This window comes from Pogona vitticeps, chromosome 1, assembly GCF_051106095.1.
Source record: "Pogona vitticeps strain Pit_001003342236 chromosome 1, PviZW2.1, whole genome shotgun sequence".
NCBI lineage: Eukaryota > Metazoa > Chordata > Lepidosauria > Squamata > Agamidae > Pogona > Pogona vitticeps.
The window spans coordinates 250094318-250115394 of NC_135783.1; the positions used below are offsets into that span (position 1 = coordinate 250094318).

At 43.1% G+C, this 21077-nt stretch overlaps 1 protein-coding gene and 1 long non-coding RNA gene across 2 annotated transcripts in view; one reads left to right on the forward strand and one right to left on the reverse strand.

Moving 5' to 3' along the window:
* B4GALNT4 (beta-1,4-N-acetyl-galactosaminyltransferase 4) overlaps nt 1-20841 on the forward strand; it is a 251205-nt gene extending 230364 nt beyond the window's left edge. The window contains exons 14-20 of the mRNA XM_072985559.2: nt 2126-3422; nt 8648-8961; nt 10211-10364; nt 11103-11175; nt 11278-11431; nt 16244-16370; nt 18871-20841. Coding sequence (XP_072841660.2) covers nt 2126-3422; nt 8648-8961; nt 10211-10364; nt 11103-11175; nt 11278-11431; nt 16244-16370; nt 18871-18985 — 2234 coding nt within the window. The 3' untranslated portion in view covers nt 18986-20841. The remainder of the gene's footprint in view (nt 1-2125; nt 3423-8647; nt 8962-10210; nt 10365-11102; nt 11176-11277; nt 11432-16243; nt 16371-18870) is intronic.
* LOC144586034 (uncharacterized) lies at nt 14046-17322 on the reverse strand. Its single transcript, XR_013540724.1, has 2 exons — nt 17201-17322; nt 14046-14221 (listed from the first exon to the last, which is right to left on the reverse strand). It is a non-coding gene; the product is annotated as an uncharacterized LOC144586034 (long non-coding RNA).
* Nucleotides 20842-21077: the final 236 nt, after the last annotated feature.

Sequence of the window (21077 nt, forward strand, 5' to 3'; positions counted from 1 at the left end):
AACTGAGGCAGCAGAAGCAGCTGACAGCTTTGCCTTGCACCATGGAGGATTTTGTGAAACCCATTCTGAGATAACTGCTAAGATGGAAGGAAGAGGGCAGTTTAAAAATAAGCAGTTAAGATCCCCACGGCAAATCCCAATAACTAAAGAAGAAGTGACACCCATGCCATCCTGTAAATCAGCCTTGATAAGAGACACTTCAAATATCATACACAATATTTGTGGGAGTAAAATGCACCAAAACCAAAGCCCAGTAAAAATCAATTAAAATTGTGGAAAAGTTTCCTGAGGAGGTTCTTCTTAAGGTTGAAATGTGTTGAGTTGAACTGTTAAAGAACCAGGAGATAGGAACTGATTTCCATAAGTATGCAATTTTGAAAGATAAAACGGTATTGGCGCTTGTAGACACTAGGGCAGAAATATCTCTTGTGAGAGAGGATCTAATTGATCCCTCAGAAATAGACTCAAGGAAAACTCTGGCCATAAAGGGAATGAAGGGGAAGCCAAATAAGATTCCCTCAGTAAAAGTTAAGATGGGCTGGAGAAGAAAACAATATAAGTGAGTCTGAATGATGAGCAAGACATGTCACTGATTATTGGTCCAGACTTGTTGTCTGAGGGGACAAAAGTGATTATTATAACAGAAGTGAGAAAAGCAGGCTGGAATGATGAATAAGAGAAAGAAGGGGCAGAAGCAATTAGGAACTGTGACAAAACACCACAGGGAAATGAAGTTTCAGATTGTCTCAATAACACAAAAGAAACAGTTTAAGGAAACTAGCCTGAGAAGAGAGCCTTAAAACTTTAAAGCAATGTGTGCTGACAGAAAAGAGGATGCATCCAACATTAAAGTGAATGCTGGGGAGGTTCTTTTGCCACAAATGAATATGAATAAAGTCCCACAACCCACTCCCTTTTAAACCCATTATTTGCCTGGACAGAAGAAGAGTAGCTGATTCTTGCCTCACTTCTGTGGGACAATTTATTGTATCCTCAGCAATCTGCTGATCTCTGCTCCTACCTCTGCCTTTGCTTTAGGTTTCCAATTGCTCACTCAAGCAAGCAGCTTCTGCAGTCCAAAGGCAAGTTGCCCAGAATCTTTTCTGTCCTGAGAACAACCTTGTGATTACCTCAAAATGCAATCAATACTTTCTCCACTCTAAATCTTATTTGTTGCAACAAATATATTAGACTTCACTATCTCTTTGGCATGCAGCCTTGATCTTCACAGTGAATTTATTTGGCTTTGATAATTAGTACAGGAAAATGCTCTCTTGAAAGAGTCATCTGGTGTAAGTTTATGAAGGTCTACGGCAGGACTTGGTCATCCCAAATCCTAGATGTGTCCAGAAGAGGCAAAAATTATGCATTGAACATTAATTATACAATCAGTACTGTTTTGCATGAATTCATTTTCTTAGTGCATTTAGGTTTAATTCCACAGAATGTGTTGGCAGTGGCAGAGCAGGAGCAGAAGAACCATTTCAGGTTTATGGAAGGCATCTGTAAAGAATAGGTGATGAGTGACTGGAGGCCCAAGACTGGGAAACAGCACATAGCCAGGCAGAAGCACAAAATATTTTCATCCCCTTAAACCAGTAGTTCCCAACCTCGGGTCCCCAGATGTTCTTGGGAAAAAAATTCTCAGAAGCTTTCACCACTAGCTCTGCTAGCCAGAATTTCTAGGATTTGTAGTCCAAGGACATCTGGGGGCCCAAGGTTAGGAACCATTGCCCTAAACACTAGAGGTACTCACAGATGCTACTGTGCACCTTCAGATATATTTACAGAATTGTAATATTTGGGTGTTTTTTTTAAAAGTGAGTTCCTTGGAGATCTAGATTATGCAAAATAATTACACAAAAGGAATCACCTTGGTTTAAGCTAAGAATTTTTAATGCATCACCAATATATCTTACAGATGTTGCAACAATTGCTAACATCACTAAAAAAGTGGAGTAGAAAGGCTTTGTCCATGAATTCTGTTCTCCAGCTCTCTGCCCCTGCCTTTCATGACTGCCCTTATAAGCCTTGCCACCATAAAGCTTCCTTGCTGCATTGTTTTCTAGTCCCCCTACACACAATTATTGAGACGTTATCTGCTTTGTTATATATTGTTTCCTAGATTTTCTGGAGGAAGAAGAGGAAGGAGCTGACAGTCCAGAACCCACCGACCCACTCCCCAGTGCTAAGAGGAAGAGCCACAGTGTTTTGGACCCAAATGTGTTCCCTGGGGTGAAGCGGAAAGAGAAGCTCCAAACCACAACAGATTATGGGAATGACATGGACTACTATCCCTTACATCAGAAGCAAAAGAGGTTTAACCAAGACAAAGCCTTGACAGGGCAACCTGTCGCCACAAGTACAAACAGCAGACCCAGTTTGAGTCCTGAGACTCCATCCAAGGACTTCCAGATTTATGAGAATGCAGCTGCTCCTGGAGAACAGACCGTTGTCCATGGTCGGTTGCTCAGCTGGGTGCAGGATGAGGGGGAAACAATGGAGGAGAAGAGAAGGAAAGGGGGTGACCTGGAGCTGCTGTCACCATCAAAGCAGGATAGCTCACCTGGCGTCCAGCCCCACCTGTCTATGCCCTTCTTTACTGGAAAGGCAAAGCAGCAGAGTCCTAAGGAGGAAAAACAGCCCAAGAAGGATACCAAGAAGCCCCCAGAGAAAGTATATGTGACCCGTCTGCAGCCTAGCAAAAAGAAAGCTCCCTTGCAGAATGATATTTTCCCTGGAGTCTTTCTCTACCCCAAGCCACCAAGGAAAGTACACTTGAACTCCAGACTCCCTCAGTGGCGCCCTGCTCCCTCCGACAAGCTCCATACATTCCCCAGACATAGGACTTCTTGGCTTACAGGCAATGGCTCTAGGGAAGCAGAGCCTACTAGAAGGAGAAATCAGAGGGCCAGCAAGAAATGGGAACAGCTATATGATCGGGAGGTCCCCAAGGGTAGGAGTAAGCAGAAGATGCATCCCAGTGTTTCAACCTTGCCTGAAGAAGGGCTGTTCAGTAAAGAAACCTTTGAGGTCACCACCCTGGCAAGGACCACCCTGGATTACAATTCATCAGAGGTAGTGTTGTCCGAAGGTGTGCGAGTGACATCTTTCATGCGGATGTCTGAGATGACAGAATCTCAGCAGGAGGACATTGAGGGCCCAGAGAAGGCCCAGGAAGAGGAGCTGGAGGAAGAGTTGTCTGACTACAGCTATGAGAACTCAGAGTTGCAGCAGAGCTGGCTAGAGGACTCCATTAATTGGCAAAGGACGTTCAGTGTGAGCCCTGTGGACTTTGAGCTGCTGCGTTCAGACTGGAATGACCTGCGATGCAATGTCTCAGGAAATCTGCAGCTAAGTGAAAGTGAGGTTGTGGACGTGGTCGCCCAATATATGGAGAAACTAAATGAGAAGAATGGAGGGTAAGAAGAAGAAATTGGAGGGGGAACATTATACTAGGTATAAGCAGCGTGCTGTCACCAGGCATTTTGGCCTGTCGTTCCTAGGACTCCATCTAACATGACCGATGTATTGGTGAGACATTAGGAAATTACAAGTAGAATAACTGCTTCCTATCCCAATCAAATGATACTACAAATCATTGTGCGCAGACTTAGTTTCTGTTTCCCAACACTTTGAATTGCGACCCTTTTTTATAATAGCCAAGTAACCTGTGACAGACACACACACACACACACACACACACACATCACACACACATCACACACACATCATTGGTTCTCTGCTGGTAGGTTTGGCACATGTCCTTATAAAATTAGTTCAGGACTAACATTTCCTCTAGGGCTGTGCACGTTTTGTTTACTTCCTGTTTCAAATTTAGTCCCACCCACCCCCATGCACACAGAGCAAGGCTCCTGCACAGCGGGATAGAAAGTTAGAGGGAATTTTGTTCAGGACCATCGCTGCAGGTCCGACTTTTCCAGTAGCAGGTAGTACCAGCACCCACCCTCCCAGAGCAAACTGTCTGATATTTCTGATACGACTGCTGCTGCCGTCATTGCTACCACCACCATCACCACTCTGATGACAGCCCAAATAATCAGACTTACTGGCCTGGGCAGTATTTAAGAGGGAGAGGCCACAAACAGCACTGCTCTCAGACGTCTTTCTGCTTGCTTCAGCCAGCTACAGCAGTAGCACCAGCAGCACCAAACTGCTGCTTTCCCCTTCGTTCCCCCCTTCCTTCTCCCGAGCTGTGGAGAGGGAAACGGGGGGGGGGGGGGGAGAGAGAAAAACAGAAAGGAAAAGCTGAGTAGGAAAGCAGAGAGGGTGATGGTGTGGATAGGCCCTTTAGAGGAACACTGGCCACTCTCCCTTATGCTGTTTCATGAGGTTTAAGCCCCGCTCCCCATCCTCCGGAACTGTACTGTTTGATTTTACTCATGCCTTGCAGTGTTGGATTGTATGGCTGAAGCTATAGTGGCCCCACCAGAAAACACAGGGAACCTGTGGTAAGGCTATGATCAACCTACAGTTTAATCAAGCCAAAATAAGTACTGAGCTGCCAGGAGTCCTTCCACACTTCTATCAGCCCCAAGTCTTTGTTTCTCTTACATTTGGTACGTGGTGAGACACACAAAGAACACTTGTTTGGAGGAAGGCCTCCCCTTTTTCTGGAACTGCCAGAGACTCACTCTGTGTGAGAAACAAAGTCCATTGTAACTCCTGGTTTCATAATCCACCCATCTCTTCCAAAACCTTGAAGATTAGACCTGTTGGTTTACGGCCTGCCGACTAAATTAATGCTTGAGATACTGAAACACAGCTTTACACTGTGCAACAATAATGACACCATGAGCCATTTGAGGGCAATAAAAAGCTTCCACGCACACACACACACACCCAACCAGGTTTTGAGGAACTGTAAGGATCTTTTTTATCTCTCAACAGCTTTTGAGAGCTGAAGAATGGAAGGGGGAACAATTTAAAGCCAGAAAATTGCTGCCACCTATCTTAGCTTTTTTTGTGGCCCCAAAATGGCCACAGCTTTTGACATACATATTTGCACAGAGCAGCTGTGTCATCAGGATTTCAGCCACAGTGACTATAGTTTGCACTTGTTGGGAAGTCTTCTGAGTGCACATTGGTGTCTCCTGATTTGTTCATAAAAATCCTAAGTGAAAAACAGTTTCTGGAATAGGAAGAGTCCACCATTTTGTGGGTGAGCGTCGTTGTCGTTTAGTCGTGTCCGACTCTTCGTGACCCCATGGACCAGAGCACGCCAGGCCCTCCTATCTTCCACTGCCTTCCATAGTTGGGTCAAATTCATGTTGGTTGCTTCGATGACACTGTCCAGCCATCTCATCTTCTGTCGTTCCCTTCTCTTGCATTCACACTTTCCTAACATCAAGGTCTTTTCCAAGGAGTCTTCTCTTCTCATGAGATGGCCAAAGTACTGGAGCCTTAGCTTCAGGATCTGTCCTTCCAGGGAGCACTCAAGGTTGATTTCCTTTAGAATTGATAGGTTTGTTCTCCTTGCAGTCCGGGGGACTCTCAAGAGCCTCCTCCAGCACCACAATTCAAAGGCATCAATTCTTCGGCGGTCTGCTTTCTTTATGGTCCAGCTCTCACTTCCATACATCACGACAAGAAAAACCATAGCCTTGACTATTCGGACTTTTGCTGGCAAGGTGATGTCTCTGCTTTTTAAGATGCTGTCAAGGTTTCTCATCGCTTTCCTCCCAAGAAGCAGGTGTCTTTTAATTTTGGGGCTGCTGTCTCCATCTGCAGTGATCATGGAGCCCAGGAAAATAAAATCTGTCACCAATCAGTTGTTCCATATCCAGTTCTAACTGTTGCTTCCTGTCCCACATATAGGTTTCTCAGGAGATAGATAAGGTGGTCAGGCACTACCATTTCTTTAAGGACTTGCCATAGTTTGCTGTGGTCCACACAGTCAAAGGCTTTTGCATAGTCAATGAAGCAGAAGTAGATATTTTTCTAGAACTCTCTGGCTTTCTCTATAATCCAGCGCATGTTAGCAAGTTGGTCTCTAGTTCCTCTGCCTCTTCGGAATCCAGCTTGTACTTCTGGGAGTTCTCGGTCCACATACTGCTGAAGCCTACCTTGCTAGCTTGTGAAATGAGTGCAATTGTACAGTAGTTGGAGCATTCTTTTGCACTGCCTTTCTTTGGGATTGGGATGTAGACTGATCTTTTCCAATCCTCTGGCCACCGTTGAGTTTTCCAAACTTGCTGGCATATTGAATGTAGCACCTTAACAGCATCGTCTTTTAAGATTTTAAATAGTTCAACTGGAATGTCATCACCTCCACTGGCCTTGTTGTTAGCCAGACTTTCTAAGGCCCACTTGACTTCACTCTCCAGGATGTCTGGCTCAAGGTCAGGAACTACATTGTCTGAGTTGTCCGGGATATCCAAATCTTTCTGATATAATTCCTCTGTGTATTCTTGCCACCTCTTCTTGATGTCTTCTGCTTCTGTTAGGTCCCTCCCATTTTTGTCCTTTATCATGTCCATCTTTGCCCAAAATGTTCCTCTAATATCCCCAAATCTCCTGAACAGATCTCTGGTTTTTCCATTTCTGTTATTTTCCTCTATTTCTTTGCATTGTTCATTTAAGAAGGCCCTCTTGTCTCTCCTTGCTATTCTTTGGAAGTCTGCATTCAATTTTCTGTAACTTTCCCTATCTCCCTTACATTTTGTTTCCCTTCTCTCTGCTATTTGTAAGGCCTCGTTGGACAGCCACTTTGCATTCTTGCATTTCCTTTTCTTTGGGATGGTTTTTGTTGCTGTGTTATGAGTCTCTATCCAAAGGTCTTGTTTTTGCTGACTGTATAGAGCTTCTCCAACTTTGGCTGCAGAGAATATAATCGATCTGATTTCGATATTGCCGATCTGGTGATTTCCATATATAGAGTTGCCTCTTGTGTTGTTGGAAAAGAGTGTATGTGATGACCAGCTTGTTCTCTTGACAAAACTCTATTAGCCTTTGCCCTGCTTCGTTTTGAACTCCAAGGCTAAACTTCCCTGTTGTTCCTTTTATCTCTTGACTCCCAACTTTAGCATTCCAGTCCCCTATAATGACAAGAACATCTTTCTTTGGTGTCAGTTCTAGAAGGTGTTGTAAATCTTCATAAAATTGTTCAATTTCAGTCTCCTCAGCAATGGTGGTTGGTGCATAAACTTGGATTATTGTGATGTTGAAAGGTCTGCCTTGGATTCGTATTGACATCATTCTATCATTTTTGAGATTGTATCCTATTACAGCTTTTCCCACTCTTTTGTTGACTATGAAGGCTACTCCGTTCCTTCTACAGGATTCTTGCCCACAATAGTAGATATGATAATCATCTGAGCTGAATTTGCCCATTCCTGTCCATTTTAGTTCACTGATGCCCAGGATGTCGATGTTTATTCTTACCATCTCCTGTTTGATCACATCCAGCTTCCCAAGGTTCATAGATCTTACATTCCAGGTTCCTATGCAGTATTTTTCTTTGCAGCATTGGACTTTCCTTTCACTTCCAGGCACGTCCACAGCTGAGCATCCTTTCGGCTTTGGCACAACCACTTCATTAGCTCTGGAGCTACTTGTACTTGTCCTCCACTGTTCCTCAGTAACACGTTGGACGCCTTTCGACCTGAGGGGCCCATCTTCCAGTGTCATATCTTTTAGTCTTTTGTTTCTGATCATGGGGCGTTCTTGGCAAAGATACTGGAGTGGCATTGCCAATTCCTACTCCAGGTGGATCGTGTTTAGTCGGAACTCTCTACTATGACCTGTCCGTCTTGGGTGTCCCTGCACGGCATAGCCCATAGCTTCTCTGAGTTACTCAAGCCCCTTCGCCACAACAAGGCAGCAATCCATGAAGGGGTTGTTGTGAGCACATAACTTCAATTGTGTAAGTCTCAGCTTCAAGATCCTGTATTTCTAATTAAAAGGATGAAGTAGTGGATAGTGTAAAAGATGTTGGAGATCCACTGCCAGTCAGAGTACAATTAGACAGGTATTTGTCCCACAGTTTGGTCTGGGTTGGGGATGGGCTAGTTCATTCCTTTTACTGGCAACCACACCTTTACAAACCAGCCTATCTTTCTTTCATAGTGCCCTCATTTCTTTGGGTTCCTGTCAGGGGCTACAGCTTTTTGGTGCTGGTAGAATTACTTCATTTTGATTCATTCCCAGCATGTATGATAACTGGGATTGAAGCAAAGTGTTTGGCTTAAGATGTCCTTTTGCATAAACCACTTAATTATCTCAACTAATAGAAAGCATCCTTGCAGCTCTCGCGCAGAGGGAAAGGAAGAGGGAAGTTTTCATTTTCTTATTAATCGTTGCTAACTCATTGATACATTATGTGAATTGAAAACTTCCACTCCCTTCCCCTTCACAGGTTAATGGCAAGGAAGTTTTCATTTTTCAATATTGTTCAGTGGCTTGAGCAAAGCACAGAAAAGAAGAGAAGAGGGTGATTTTTTTTAATTTTTATCTTTTTTAACCTTCAAAGGGAGAGAAGATCCCATCTAGATTGTGCTAAATTAATCCAGGCTGGAATAATTGGCCCGTCTAGTCACACCTCAATCTATAAAATACAGGGCTAGATGAGGCTACAATCTAACAATCCCGGGATATGTCCCATTTTCTTCTTCTGCTCCACTTATAGCATCTATACCCTCTTGCGGATCATCAATGTGGAGAAGCGGAGAGACACAGCCAGGGGCAATCGTTACCTGGTGGAACTAGAACTGATGGAGAGAGGCCAGAGGACAGTACGGCTCTCCGAGTACATCTACGTCCTACTCCACCAAGGCAAGTCAGAGGACAGCACAGAGGTCAACCCTGAGGGGCCTGCGACTCTCTCCACCGAACCTCAGCCACCACCTAGTGCCTGGAGCTTGCTCTATGGGAAACCTATCCTCTGCCGACCTCTCCGGCTCAGCTGGAGGCATGATGTCATGGTGCATTTTGTGGTGCCAGGTGAGAGACCTGCGTCTCAGGGATGTGGGCTGCTTTCTGAGGAACCAATGCTATACTTTGGAGGGGGCCGGGAAGACCTCGTGAATTTTGAATAGTGAATTTTGTTAGAGTGGCTTGGCATTTGGCTTCATTCCCTCCAAGGCAAACATACATTCATTCTCTCTTTCTCCCTGTTTCTCCGAAAATAAGACCTACCCTGAAAATAAGCCCTAGTAAGATTTTTCAGGATGCTCATCATATAAGCCCTAGCCCCAAAATAAGCCCTAGTTAAGTGAAACCTCGCCATTCACCACTGTGCAGCATTGTGTAGCAGTGAGAAGAAGATAACATTACTGTATTTGAATGAATGTAGATTGTTGTACATGAAAAAAATACAACATCCCCTGAAAATAAGCCCTAATGCATTTTTTTGGGGGGGGGGAGCAAAAATTAATATAAGACCCTGCCTTAGTTTCAGGGAAACTCAGTATTCTTTCATCTCCACTCAAACCTGTACAAAACCCTGCAAAACTCATTTTACCAAAGGAGAAATTGGGCTCAATAGACATGCCACTGTCAGCAATCCATCTTTTGTACTGCTACTGTTGCTCTGAAAAAAAATGAAAGAAAGGCTCTGACTGAGGGCTTGGCCAAATCACCAAGTTGTCCCAAGTGACTAGATTATTGCTTCCCATCATTGTTTCCTTTGGATACTACCGAAGTGAGGAAAATCGCATGGGAACTTCATGCGGTAATTAGGAAGTGAAGGTGCAGACTTGTGCAACAACCAAGATTTGTCCCTCCCACAAAATTCCTTCATTCCGTATATTTTCAGAGTAGTGTGGAATAAGTGGGGAGGGCACACTCCTGACAAAGCTGCTACTGATAAATCTCTCCCAAGCACAACGCAGTGAGGCTGTATCAGCCATGCTCTTGTGTATAGTAGAGAAAGAGAAGGAAAATCATGAAGCCTTTTTCTGTATTTGGGGGATGGGGGGGATAAATTCTGCAATCTAAATTAGTTACAGAGGAGTCTCTGCATTTGTAGAAATCACTATGCAGAAAATGTAGAAAGGCCAAGTATATACAGATAAATGGGTGATTTTTTAAAAAAGAAAATGGCTGTCTGATTGCACATTCATATTTTCTCATTGTATAATGATTTTTCTACTAGTTGAATACTGATTTGTCACAGGTTAAAAGCCTCTGAAGTCTACACTCAGCATGAAACACACACTGAGAGTGTTGTCTTCTTGTTCATGTTTTCCAGTTAAGAACCAAGCTCGCTGGGTTCAACAGTTTATCTCAGACATGTCCAACTTATACTTGAATACCAAGGATGCCAACTTCAATGTTATCCTTGTGGATTTTGATAGCGATGACATGGATGTGGAGAAGGCCCTTCAGAAGGCTCACCTGCCCAGGTAATTTGAACAGTAATGGAACCTCTGGAACCTTTTTGGTGGAGTGCTTTTTCTAAACCTGCACAGCTCAGTCTCAAAGCTGCCTGTCTGCTCTGTGATTTGAACTGCTAACGCTGTCCAAACACATTACTTCATGTCATACAGTCAGTACAGTTAGCCTCTTGGGAGATGACTAAGGCTGTTTAAATAAAATGTAATGCTTGATTTTCTCCCCAGACTTTCCAGCTTCATGCATGACTAGACTGTTTTATTAAATCTATGTCTGAGAAAGGAGATATGAATAAGCAAAGAGTATCAGCTGAAATGCTTTAGTACAGGGTAAAAAACAAGCAGGACAATGAATATTAATCATGACGACTCTGTGTCTGTCGGTCTGTGTTCCAGGCTACAGCCACTTCTCCATTCAGTCTCTGTTTTAGTGATATCCTTAACATATTGGCTATTGTCAGATACCAAGCTGACAATTTAATCTGAACATTTTGCTTTGCTTTGCTTTGATCAGACTAATTGGTAAATTAAGGCTGCAGGAGAGCTGAAAACACTAGAACTTACTTGTGAATCAGCTTGCATAAGATTGCACTGTTGTTTACTCCACTTTCCTCCTATTTGGAAGCATGCAGTGCTTCAAGGCCACTTATAGCTGTATGGCACTTTGTTCTCCACTAGGTTCTCCATCTCCTGATCATCTCTGCACATTTTTTTCCTGCCGGTTGTTATTGGTGTGCATCTTCTTCACAGGTATCAATACTTGAAGCGTACTGGAAACTTTGAACGCTCAGCTGGACTTCAAGCTGGGGTAGACTCCATTGAGGTGAGAATTTTAGGGGTGGGGGGGAGATATGAGGATCTTCCAGAATTGTTAACCATTCAGTTTTCTCATATGGGTCATCTGTACTGCTCTTTCATCCTTTAGGATGGTAGCAGTATTGTGTTCCTGTGTGACCTGCACATTCACTTCCCACTCAACATCCTAGACAGCATCCGGAAGCATTGTGTAGAGGGGAAACTGGCCTACGCACCCATCGTCATGAGACTGGGTTGTGGGAGCTCTCCACAAGAACCCAATGGTAAGGCAGAGTTGTTGCTTTGAGAAGCCAGATTCCACATGCAAGGCTGCATCTCTCCCACAGTGAGTTATCATTGTGGAGTTTAAATGGACAGCCTCCTGGCAGAGCTGTCCTGCCCTGGTTTCCAACTAATTTTCTTACAGGAAGCCTCAAGCCCTCACACTTAGAGACACAAACGTCGTAGGTAGAAAAACAATAAAGGTAAAGGTAAAGGTTCCCCTTGACAATTTTTGTCCAGTCGTGTCCGACTCTAGGGGGCGGCGCTCATCCCGCTCTTCAAGCCATAGAGCCAGCGTTTGTCTGAAGACAATCTTTCCGTGGTCACATGGCCAGTGTGATTTAGACACGGAAGGCTGTTTACCTTCCCACCGAGATGGTACCTATTTATCTACTCGCATTTACATGCTTTCGAACCGCTAGGTTGGCGGGAGCTGGGACAAGCGACGGGTGCTCATTCCGTCGCGTGGATTCGATCTTATGACTGCTTAGTCTTCTGACCCTGCAGCACAGGCTTCTGCGGTTTAGCCCACAGCGCCACCACGTCCCTAGAAAAACAATACCTCACCTTAAAACTTCTTTTTCTGTTCCCCTGAAATGTTAACATGACTCACTGTGGTTATCTGAGAATAGAATACGGACACTGAATATCTCAAAGACCCTAAGCATAGTAAGCATTTAGAAACGCTGATATTATACTCTGTGCTTTTACGTTAAGTAATCGGAGTAATATAAGCTGCAATAATATTATTAAGAAGTTGAAAGCAAAAAAGTGGGAAAGCATTTTTGAGTATTATGGTTATAATACCGTATGTTTTGTCTTATTATTTCTCTGTTTTGCTTATTGTAATTGTTGTATGCAATTATATGATATCCCCAAGAAAAACTAAGTCTCAAAATTGTCCCTACCCATTTTCCTTTCTGCATTCCCTATTCTTTTTGAGAAAAGAAGAAGCTACTTTGTAAACTTCAGCTGAAACTTGACATGGCTCCTGTCAGGCCCCTCAAGTCCACACAGAAAGGCCAAAAAATTTGCCTGACGGCAGTGCAGCAAATTCAGAACAGAGATCTGGATGGAGTCTAGGCCAGTGGTTCTTAACCTTTGTTACTCGGATGCTTTTGAACTGCAGCTCCCAGAAACCCCAGTCAGGACAGCTGGTGGTGAAGGCTTCTGGGAGTTGCAGTCCAAAACTCCTGAGTAACCCAAGGTTAAGAACCAGTGGTCTAGGCTTTGACTTCCTTCTTGGGAAACCTGACTTTTCTGCTTGTACCTAAATGGTTTTGACATGAAAAGCCCTAAATAGTAACATTGCCATTGGAAGCTACAGCATGGGCAGAGGGAGATATTCAGAAAGCATCTACCTGTTTTAATGGAAGACTTGCAGAAGAGAAAGCAGTTCAAAAGCATGTAAAAATACGGGTAGATAAATACATAGGTACCATCATTGTGGGAAGGTAACAGCGTTCTGTGTCTAGTTGCGCTGGCCACGTGACCATGGAAACTGTCTACGAATGCTGGCTCTGTGGCTTGGAAACAGGAATGAGCACTGCCCCCTAGAGTCAGATGCAACTGGACAATTTATCAAGGGGAACCTTTACCTTTACAGAAGAGAAAGAGTGTGTATATACTAAGATTGATATCAAATGGCAAATTATTGCCTCAGTGAAATATGCATAGTTCCTGAACTGTTCAAGATGCCTGAGCTTTGTGCAGGAGCCATTCATTTCTGCCACTCAGCTGAAATCCATTCCATATATTCAAATACTGCATTGAATATGTGTGACAGAGTTGCACCAGAAAAGGTTGCGGGATGGGTAATGTCTTTCTTCCAGCTAAGCTGGGCTCAAGGACAACATCTTTGCGGGCTGGAGCACTTGTAGCTTTAGGCGGAGACCTAGGAAGCAGAATCCTTCCAGCAAGTTACATAAAGCATCTGGCAAAGAACTAGAGTCAAGGTCTGAAAATTTTCAAACAGGAAGGCAAACCAGTATTTTATTTATTTATTTATTTGATTTATATCCCGCCCATCTGGTCTATATGACCACTCTAGGCGGTTTCCAGTGTAACATAAATACAATCAAATAACACAAAAATATTACTTAAGACAACCAGTAACAAATTGCAATACAAAAATAGAGTAAGTAGTAAATAAAGAGATAATAAAAGAAAATCAAGTGTTGACAGGAGGGAAGGCCTGAATATACATCCATGTTTTTAGTTGACTTTTAAAAGTAGTAACCACAAACAGAGAACATCCAGGAAGGATGGGCAAGCAGTCCAAAAACTATACACAACAAGAAGTTCAACAGCAAAGGTCAATATACACCGCAGGTATGATCAGACAAAAAGAGATACTGTCTTTAAAAAATCCAATCCCAGCATAACATTTATATAAACATTTTGCTTAAATCCCACCCACAGCTCAGCATTTGACCAGCAAAGGAACTCTGTTGCAGGACTTGCTCTCTCACTAAGGAGGAGTTTTCCCTCAAGAAGTCTCCTGCTATCAAGGAGTCCTCTTCTCCTGAGGAGTATTTCCCTGCAGTTGTTCACTCTGCCTGGAGGCCTTTCTCCCACAGCACTCTTGTGGGCTTGGCAGTGGTCCAGACAGAGTCATTTTCTGGGAATTTAGCCTGCTTGGCCTTCAATGATCTACTTCACAATATAAAGTTTATATTATAAACTAAAGGTGCAGGACCCTTGGTTCAAATTTATGACCACAGTGGATGGGTGTTTAAAAAAACCATTGCTTCCTTGTTAGAATCCCAATCCAGATGAGAATTCTTGAATTTCTGTAGATTAAAAAGAAAAAGGAAGTATAGTTGCAACCTACATCTTCAAAATAATATATGCTTTTGGTTTGCAGATGTCTGAAAAGTATGTTCAGGATGTTCTTTCCCTCCCTATGCTCATCCTCTTTTCGCCTTCGGGGCAGAGGTAATAGAATTCTCCTGCCCTCCTTTTCAGTTTGCAACTCTGGCAAGAACCTTTCCTTTTCCAGAAGTGGGGTTATCCCCCTCCCCATGTTATTTGAGTAAGGTCATTTGAGTTGGGCTTGTTAGAGTTGGCTGGATCGTTCAGTGAGTTGGGTGTGTAGCTGAGGAGCCAGAGGTTGGGAGTTCAGTTCCCCGTGGTGCCTCCTGTGAGCACAGCCAGCCTGGGTGGCCTTGGGCAGGCTGCACATCCCAGAGTGCCCCCAGAAGAAAGGAACAGTAAACCACTTCTTAGTATTCTAAGGCCCACTGCTACCTAGCAAACCCTGAAAAAGCGTCTCCATAAGTCAGAATTGGCTCAAGGGCACACTATTATGTTTGTTAAAGATATTCCATCTCCTTCCAGCACACCTGGTGTAATGCACCTAATCCACTTATGTGTTGTCAGCCAGTGACACGCTAGATGTGTGGTATACGTTTAAGAGGATTTAAGAGTAGAAAATCATTTCTTTTTTTTTTATCACAGGTAGTTGGCTTACATTAGAGCTATGGTGTTCTTCTGCTAGGGGGAACAGCATAAGAACAGCTGGATTCTGCCATGTTTGATTAATTGATTGACATTTTTATATATTGCTTTTCCATTTTCTTCATTTACAAACAATAGCAAAAAATAAATAAAACAAGAACAAAACCTAATCAATTCCTATAAATTACATAAACTAAATTAGCATGTTCCTTTTGCATAGTTGGTGTTTCTCTTAGCTCTGGGGAGAGACACAAGAGATCTGCAAGATATCAAAGTGCCATTCCTGGTCCTTGAAAATGCTGCTTAGGTTTCTGTTTCATATTCCCTCACTTTCTCACATGTGCACACATGCATTGGGGGTGGGGAGAGAGAGGATGTATACATACACACATGCTCTATCTTTTGAATCCCAAGGTACTAGCTACACATTTCAAACCTGCCTTTGTAATCTTAACAGCAAAAAATGACTTGATTTTTAAAAGGGGATTTTCAGCCTGCTAAATTCTAGACCTATACCAGATTCCACATTTGTGAGGCATATTCATGAAAAATAAAGCATCCTGAAGAGAGGAAGTTGTCTTGTACACAGTCACACCATTAGTCTATCTATTTCAGAATACTTCACACTTCCTGGGACCTGCTTTCTCAGGTGTCAGGGAAGATTTTTCCCAAGGGTTTCTTAGGGATGCCAGTCACTGAAGCTGGGGCCCATTTTTGGACCATATTTCCCACACTGGCCATGGGGAGTTCTGGGATGTATAGTCCAAAAAAAGTAAAATTTCCAAGTTCGGTTTTATCTTGTTTTATGTATTATTGCCAGATCTTGTGGTTTTCTGCTGCTATTTAATTTTAAAATTATTAGGGAAAGCTTGAGATCACTGCAAGAAAAACCTGTACAGTGCAATGTACTACTTCTGCCTTCATATGTCTTTTCTCAGTGGAAGTGATATATTCACAAAACTTGTTCCATCATGCATGATGCAGAGATGACTTCAGAGGCCCACTTCTAAATGATTGTGAAGGAGAACAAACACAAACACAGTACAGTAGTCTAGTTGTGCCGGTTCAATAATGGAGAACTGTTCAGTTCTGAAGAATAAGAAGACCAAAAAAAAAAAAAAAAAAGGAATGAAGTACAACTGCATGCAAAGTTCTCTGCAGGTGGAAAGCTTACATAGTCTTTTACTGAGCCAAACTGACACAATACGTTATCTCTGTATCTGTTCTGTATCTGCATGGGGTAACATGATTTGGGGCCAGCAAAAGGGACCAGAGACCAGGACTGTCTCTTCTGTGAAGTTCAGCCTTGTTTCCATATCAAGATCAAGGGCTCATTCTCGTCTCATTTTTCTCAGGCTACTGGGAAGTGAATGGCTTTGGACTCTTTGGAATCTATAAATCCGACTTTGATCGCATCGGAGGGATGAATACCGAAGAGTTCCGGGACCGCTGGGGTGGGGAGGACTGGGAGCTCTTGGACAGGTGAGGTGGCCTACAGTCACAGAAGTCTTTCCTGCCGAGGTGGAGGTATAGGGTTATATACATGCCAAGGCAGATTGCTTACCCAAGCAGACAGCTGCAGATAAATGGCACAAAGGTGTGGTTTTAGGTCTCACTATACTTTTTTCCTCTCCAGGCAGTAATTGCAGGGAGGGGCAGGAAACAGGGAAAGCCAGTCAGCAGCATGCAAGCAGATTCAGTATATAGATCGTAAATATTCCTACAGATGTATCATGTATTTAGGTTTAGACTATTCAGGGAAAGGCATTGAATTTTCCGGCCATCCTAATTTAATACTTCTTTTTATCTAAATGACAAACAGCAATCCGGTTCCAATCTTCTCTCTCCTGCCATGTCATTTTGCAGTTAAATTATTTGGAAGCTATGTGTTCTCCTATTGTATCACACAACTAGCCACATTTCTAACAGAGAAGGGCACATTGCAGTACAGCTGTCCTTTATTCTCCCAAGCAAAGCTATACAGCTGCCATCTATGTGGACAGGATTTTGTTCCATTGCCTTTGAAAAGGCCCCGGGGCTTTCATGCAAAATCTGAAATGTGATTGCAGCCTGCTGTGACTGTGCGGAAATGCCCTTAGGCTGTCAGTCGGCTTGAAAATTTTCTTTTCAAGAGACATATACCATTTTCCAGCCCCTGTTGTAATCTGCTAAGGGCTGGAAGGCTGCATTCACCTTTGATTTTAACCTCTGTTTGATAAAAGAAAATCTGATCCTCCTAGGTTTTGCAGCAGGGATTCAGGGTCTCTCTGTCCCTAATTTGCATTGGAAGCGCAGGAAATGGAAAAACTCACAGATTTTCCCTTAGTTGTTAGATGTGTTGTCCACCCATTATTCTTCTTTTCCAGAGCTTTCCACAGCCCAAAATATGTTCAGTAATTTTCTATGGCCTTTTTAGCAGAGTTACAGAGAAAAGTAAGAGGGAAAAAAAACCTCTGAAGGGGAAGAACCGTCAGTTTCAAAGTTCAGTGGGATGGGTGCCAGCAGGGCAAAAGTGGGAGGGGCTGTTGGAGGAAAAACAGATGCAAAGTGTGCTGCATACATTATATACTGTCCCACAGCACTTAAAGCACTTTCTGGGCTGTTAACAACTTAATTATACAGACTACACATCTCCTCCCCCCCCCCCCCCAGCAAGCTTTCAGCCTTGGAAAGATGAAAGGCTGAGTCAACCTTGAATCGGCTACCTGAGCCCATTGGGACTGAACTCAAATCATGAACCAAGTCTTGACTGCCATTTAGCCACTGCCCCACAAGGCTCCTTATCTGGTGAGTCAAGTAAGGTGTTTCCATGCCTGCAAAGAGGTTTCTGAAAGTGGCTCACTTTCAGGCATAGAGGGGCTGTATCATCCTAGGGCCCCTGGGTCACTCTTCAAGGCATCATAGAATGGCAGTCTATATGGATTGGGAGGCTTTGGTATCCAACAGTGGACTTTCCTTGGACCATTCCTCTTCCATTCTCCTCCTAATGTTAGGGTTAGGGTTGCTATCCCATAACAGCAAGCCTCATTCCCCATGTACTGAGTTCTGGTCCTCTTTGCTGTGCTGCATTGGGAATTATAAGGGAAAATACTGATGTTTTCTTATTCCTCTGATTTCAGTTACCGAATTTTATGCATTTATCCATTCACTTATAGTTTGTGAACCACTTTTTAGGGCATAATGGATCTCCCAGGATAGTGTACAAAATATTGCATATATAAATAATAATAAACTAATTATATTAAAATGACAATACAGAAATTGATGAGATACGAAGAATTAATATCAGTGGTTAGTATAAAGAAGCATGAAACACAAAGGCTTTTTCAATTTTCTCCTTAAATTTCCAAAGGTGAACAAAATACATTTCCTGGGCAGTGAATCCCATAGGTATGGAGCCACCACACCAAAAGCACGGTTGCTTGTAGCCCTCATGTTAACAGTTCTTATCAGTGGGTCAGATATTGCCATCTTAATAGATTATTATAAAGGTAGAGACTAGGGGTGGCAGCTTCTTCAGGACTACGGGCCTTTTTCAGATTGGCCAGCAACTTCTGGGTTGCACTTTCATCAGAAAAGATGTGCCCAGAATAGCTAATTCGCTTTAAAAAGAACTAACGGACTATTTAAGCAAAAATAATCTTCTCTCCCAACTGCAGATTGAAGTTTGTGTATTAACAGTGCCCTGGGGATAGCGAAAGTGTCCATGAAGGCCATATGAATACCTGTGGGTGGCCTTTTTCTCAGTCTGGCTGTGAAGGGTAACATTTAAAATTGTTTTGTATTTTATCTGTGATGCAACCTAATCTTAAAACCTACATTACTAAGAATGTACATACTGCATCTCTTCCATGTTACTAGTGTGTGAGTGAGCCTCAAGAAGTGGTTCACTGACATATGTGATAGTGATCCACCTTTTTAATTAATCTTTACATTGGGAGAGCTAAATGACAGTCATTTCCCCCCCCTCCCTCTTTTCCAGGGTGCTTCAGAGTGGGCTGGAGGTGGAACGTTTGCGACTCAGGAACTTTTACCATTATTACCATTCCAAACGTGGCATGTGGAATTCACGCAGCAAGAAGACACCCAAAGACTAAATACCAGCCCAGCTGCCGTCCACCAAGCCCCCCACTCTTGGCCTTCTTCAGGAGGTAAAAGGGAGGCAGCAGCCACCTCAACTTTGCTGCCACAACTCAGCACAGTTTTCACAAGTGCTGAAGATGCACTTCTGGACGCAGCACCGGTTGGAGGCCTGCGCTGGGGCGCCCGGGATTGAGAGTTTCTATGGAACTGTTTAAAGCAAACCATGTTTACTTTTGGATTTATTTGTTTTTGTGACTTTTCTTAAGGGATCTAATTTCTTAGTCAGAAGTTACATTTATTAACTCAGTAGTGCTGACTGGTCAGGATTCCTGCTAAGGCAAGAATGGGACAAGCCCTCCAGTATTAATGCCAGCCAAGATGTAGCTGGAGCTACAAAATAATTAAACAGATGTCAGGGGAAGATCACAGTGGTTCTGTGGTTCACATGCCTTGTAGTGTCATGTCCTAGCTTTAGTCTGTAAAAAATGAGCCTGGGAGAAGCAGAGTAAGGAGACTCTTTGGTATGGCAAACTATGTTCATTCTTGAGGGGCTTGGGACCTCCCTCCTTGTTCATCTGAACCCAGCACTCAGGACAGTTCAGCATCTTGAGTGGATTTAAAGGGAGGGGAGGCTCTGGTCAAAAGAAGGGTATGTGTCAATTTTTCCTGTATTATTCTGGATTTATAATTCATGCTAACCCTGCTTGGATTCGCCAGCCTCTTATTTAGCCTTAGGCAGATATAGCCCCAAGGTTCAGGCCCATGGGTTTTTTTAAAAACCTATATACCAGTTTCTGTAGCTAATGAAAGAACTGATAATAACTATCAGTCTATTCTCTCATGCGAAGATGGAGGCAGGGAATATTTGTTTCCCTGGGAAGCAAGATAAAATGGCAATACGATTGCCCTTCTAAAGTCTTAGATCACTACAAGATGCATTTCTCTTGCTAAAGGAACTGGCTTGTGCAAGTGGCTTCTGCTTCCTATTCTTCCACATATCCAGTCAAAATAAAGAGATGCACGGGACACTGCTAAGAGGACATCTTCCAGATGGGAATGTTATAGTGCTCTCTTTAGACACATTGCAATTGGTCAGGAACAAGAAGCATGAGGCACTCCCACTTCCTTTGCCTTCTGCAACATTGTTGCATCTGAACAAACTGTGCCCTCCTCATTCCCTTCCCTCCTTCATCTGTTATTTGGTGTTTGTTTTTTAACAGTGTGGAGCAAGAGTTACTTTCTAGAGCATTTGAAATGGTGACAGGGGGGCAGAATGGATGTGTTTCACCAGAACCATCAGCAGAGGAGAACTAAGAGTGAAGAACAACTATGGGGAACCCATAAGGGCTGAATTGCTAAGTAAACCTAAGGGAGTTATCATTGCCCACTTGTCACCATTCATACAGCCACGCTAATGGGAAAAAGGTAGTCACACTTTTACACCATGAGCAACATCACCATGCCTGCAAAAAGCTCTCTCACTTAGGGACAGGATGCTAGGAAAGATGGAGATAGGCTGGGCTATGAATGAATGAATGAACAAATGAATGAATGAAAGAATGAATGGACAGACTCATTAGGAAGCTACTCCAGTTTTACTCCAGCTAACCTCCTCCATTCACACCCCCCAAAAAAACAAGCATGAAGAGTAGTTGAGGTTTCGGTACCCACCAATTTTTTCCTAAATTTGCTGTGCTTAGAGTATCACAAAGAAATGGTTCAGGAATCAAAGGAGGGGAGGGCAAAACAATATCTCCAAGCTAATTTCTGTGAAATTATGAGGTAGAAAGCTGTTTTCAGAAAGTTATGTCTGGTTTTGCTTTTTATTTTTATTGATATTGTTATTAAAAAATAAATGTCTTGGTTCTGATTTTCCCAGGTGTCTATTTTGGTGCCTTGCAAATACATGTGAAGTGATAGTAATAGCCACTTCTTCAGCTGCCCTGTTGTCCACAAAGATCCTTTCCTACCCAGTCATGTAGCAGTGTCAGAAGATTACGTTGTGCCAGTACTGGCACACTCAACCATTGCTTAACATAGGCAATCTAGAGAGTATTTGCAACTGACCTGTAGGTTTAGGCTACAGTCCTTTAACCAATATTAGAA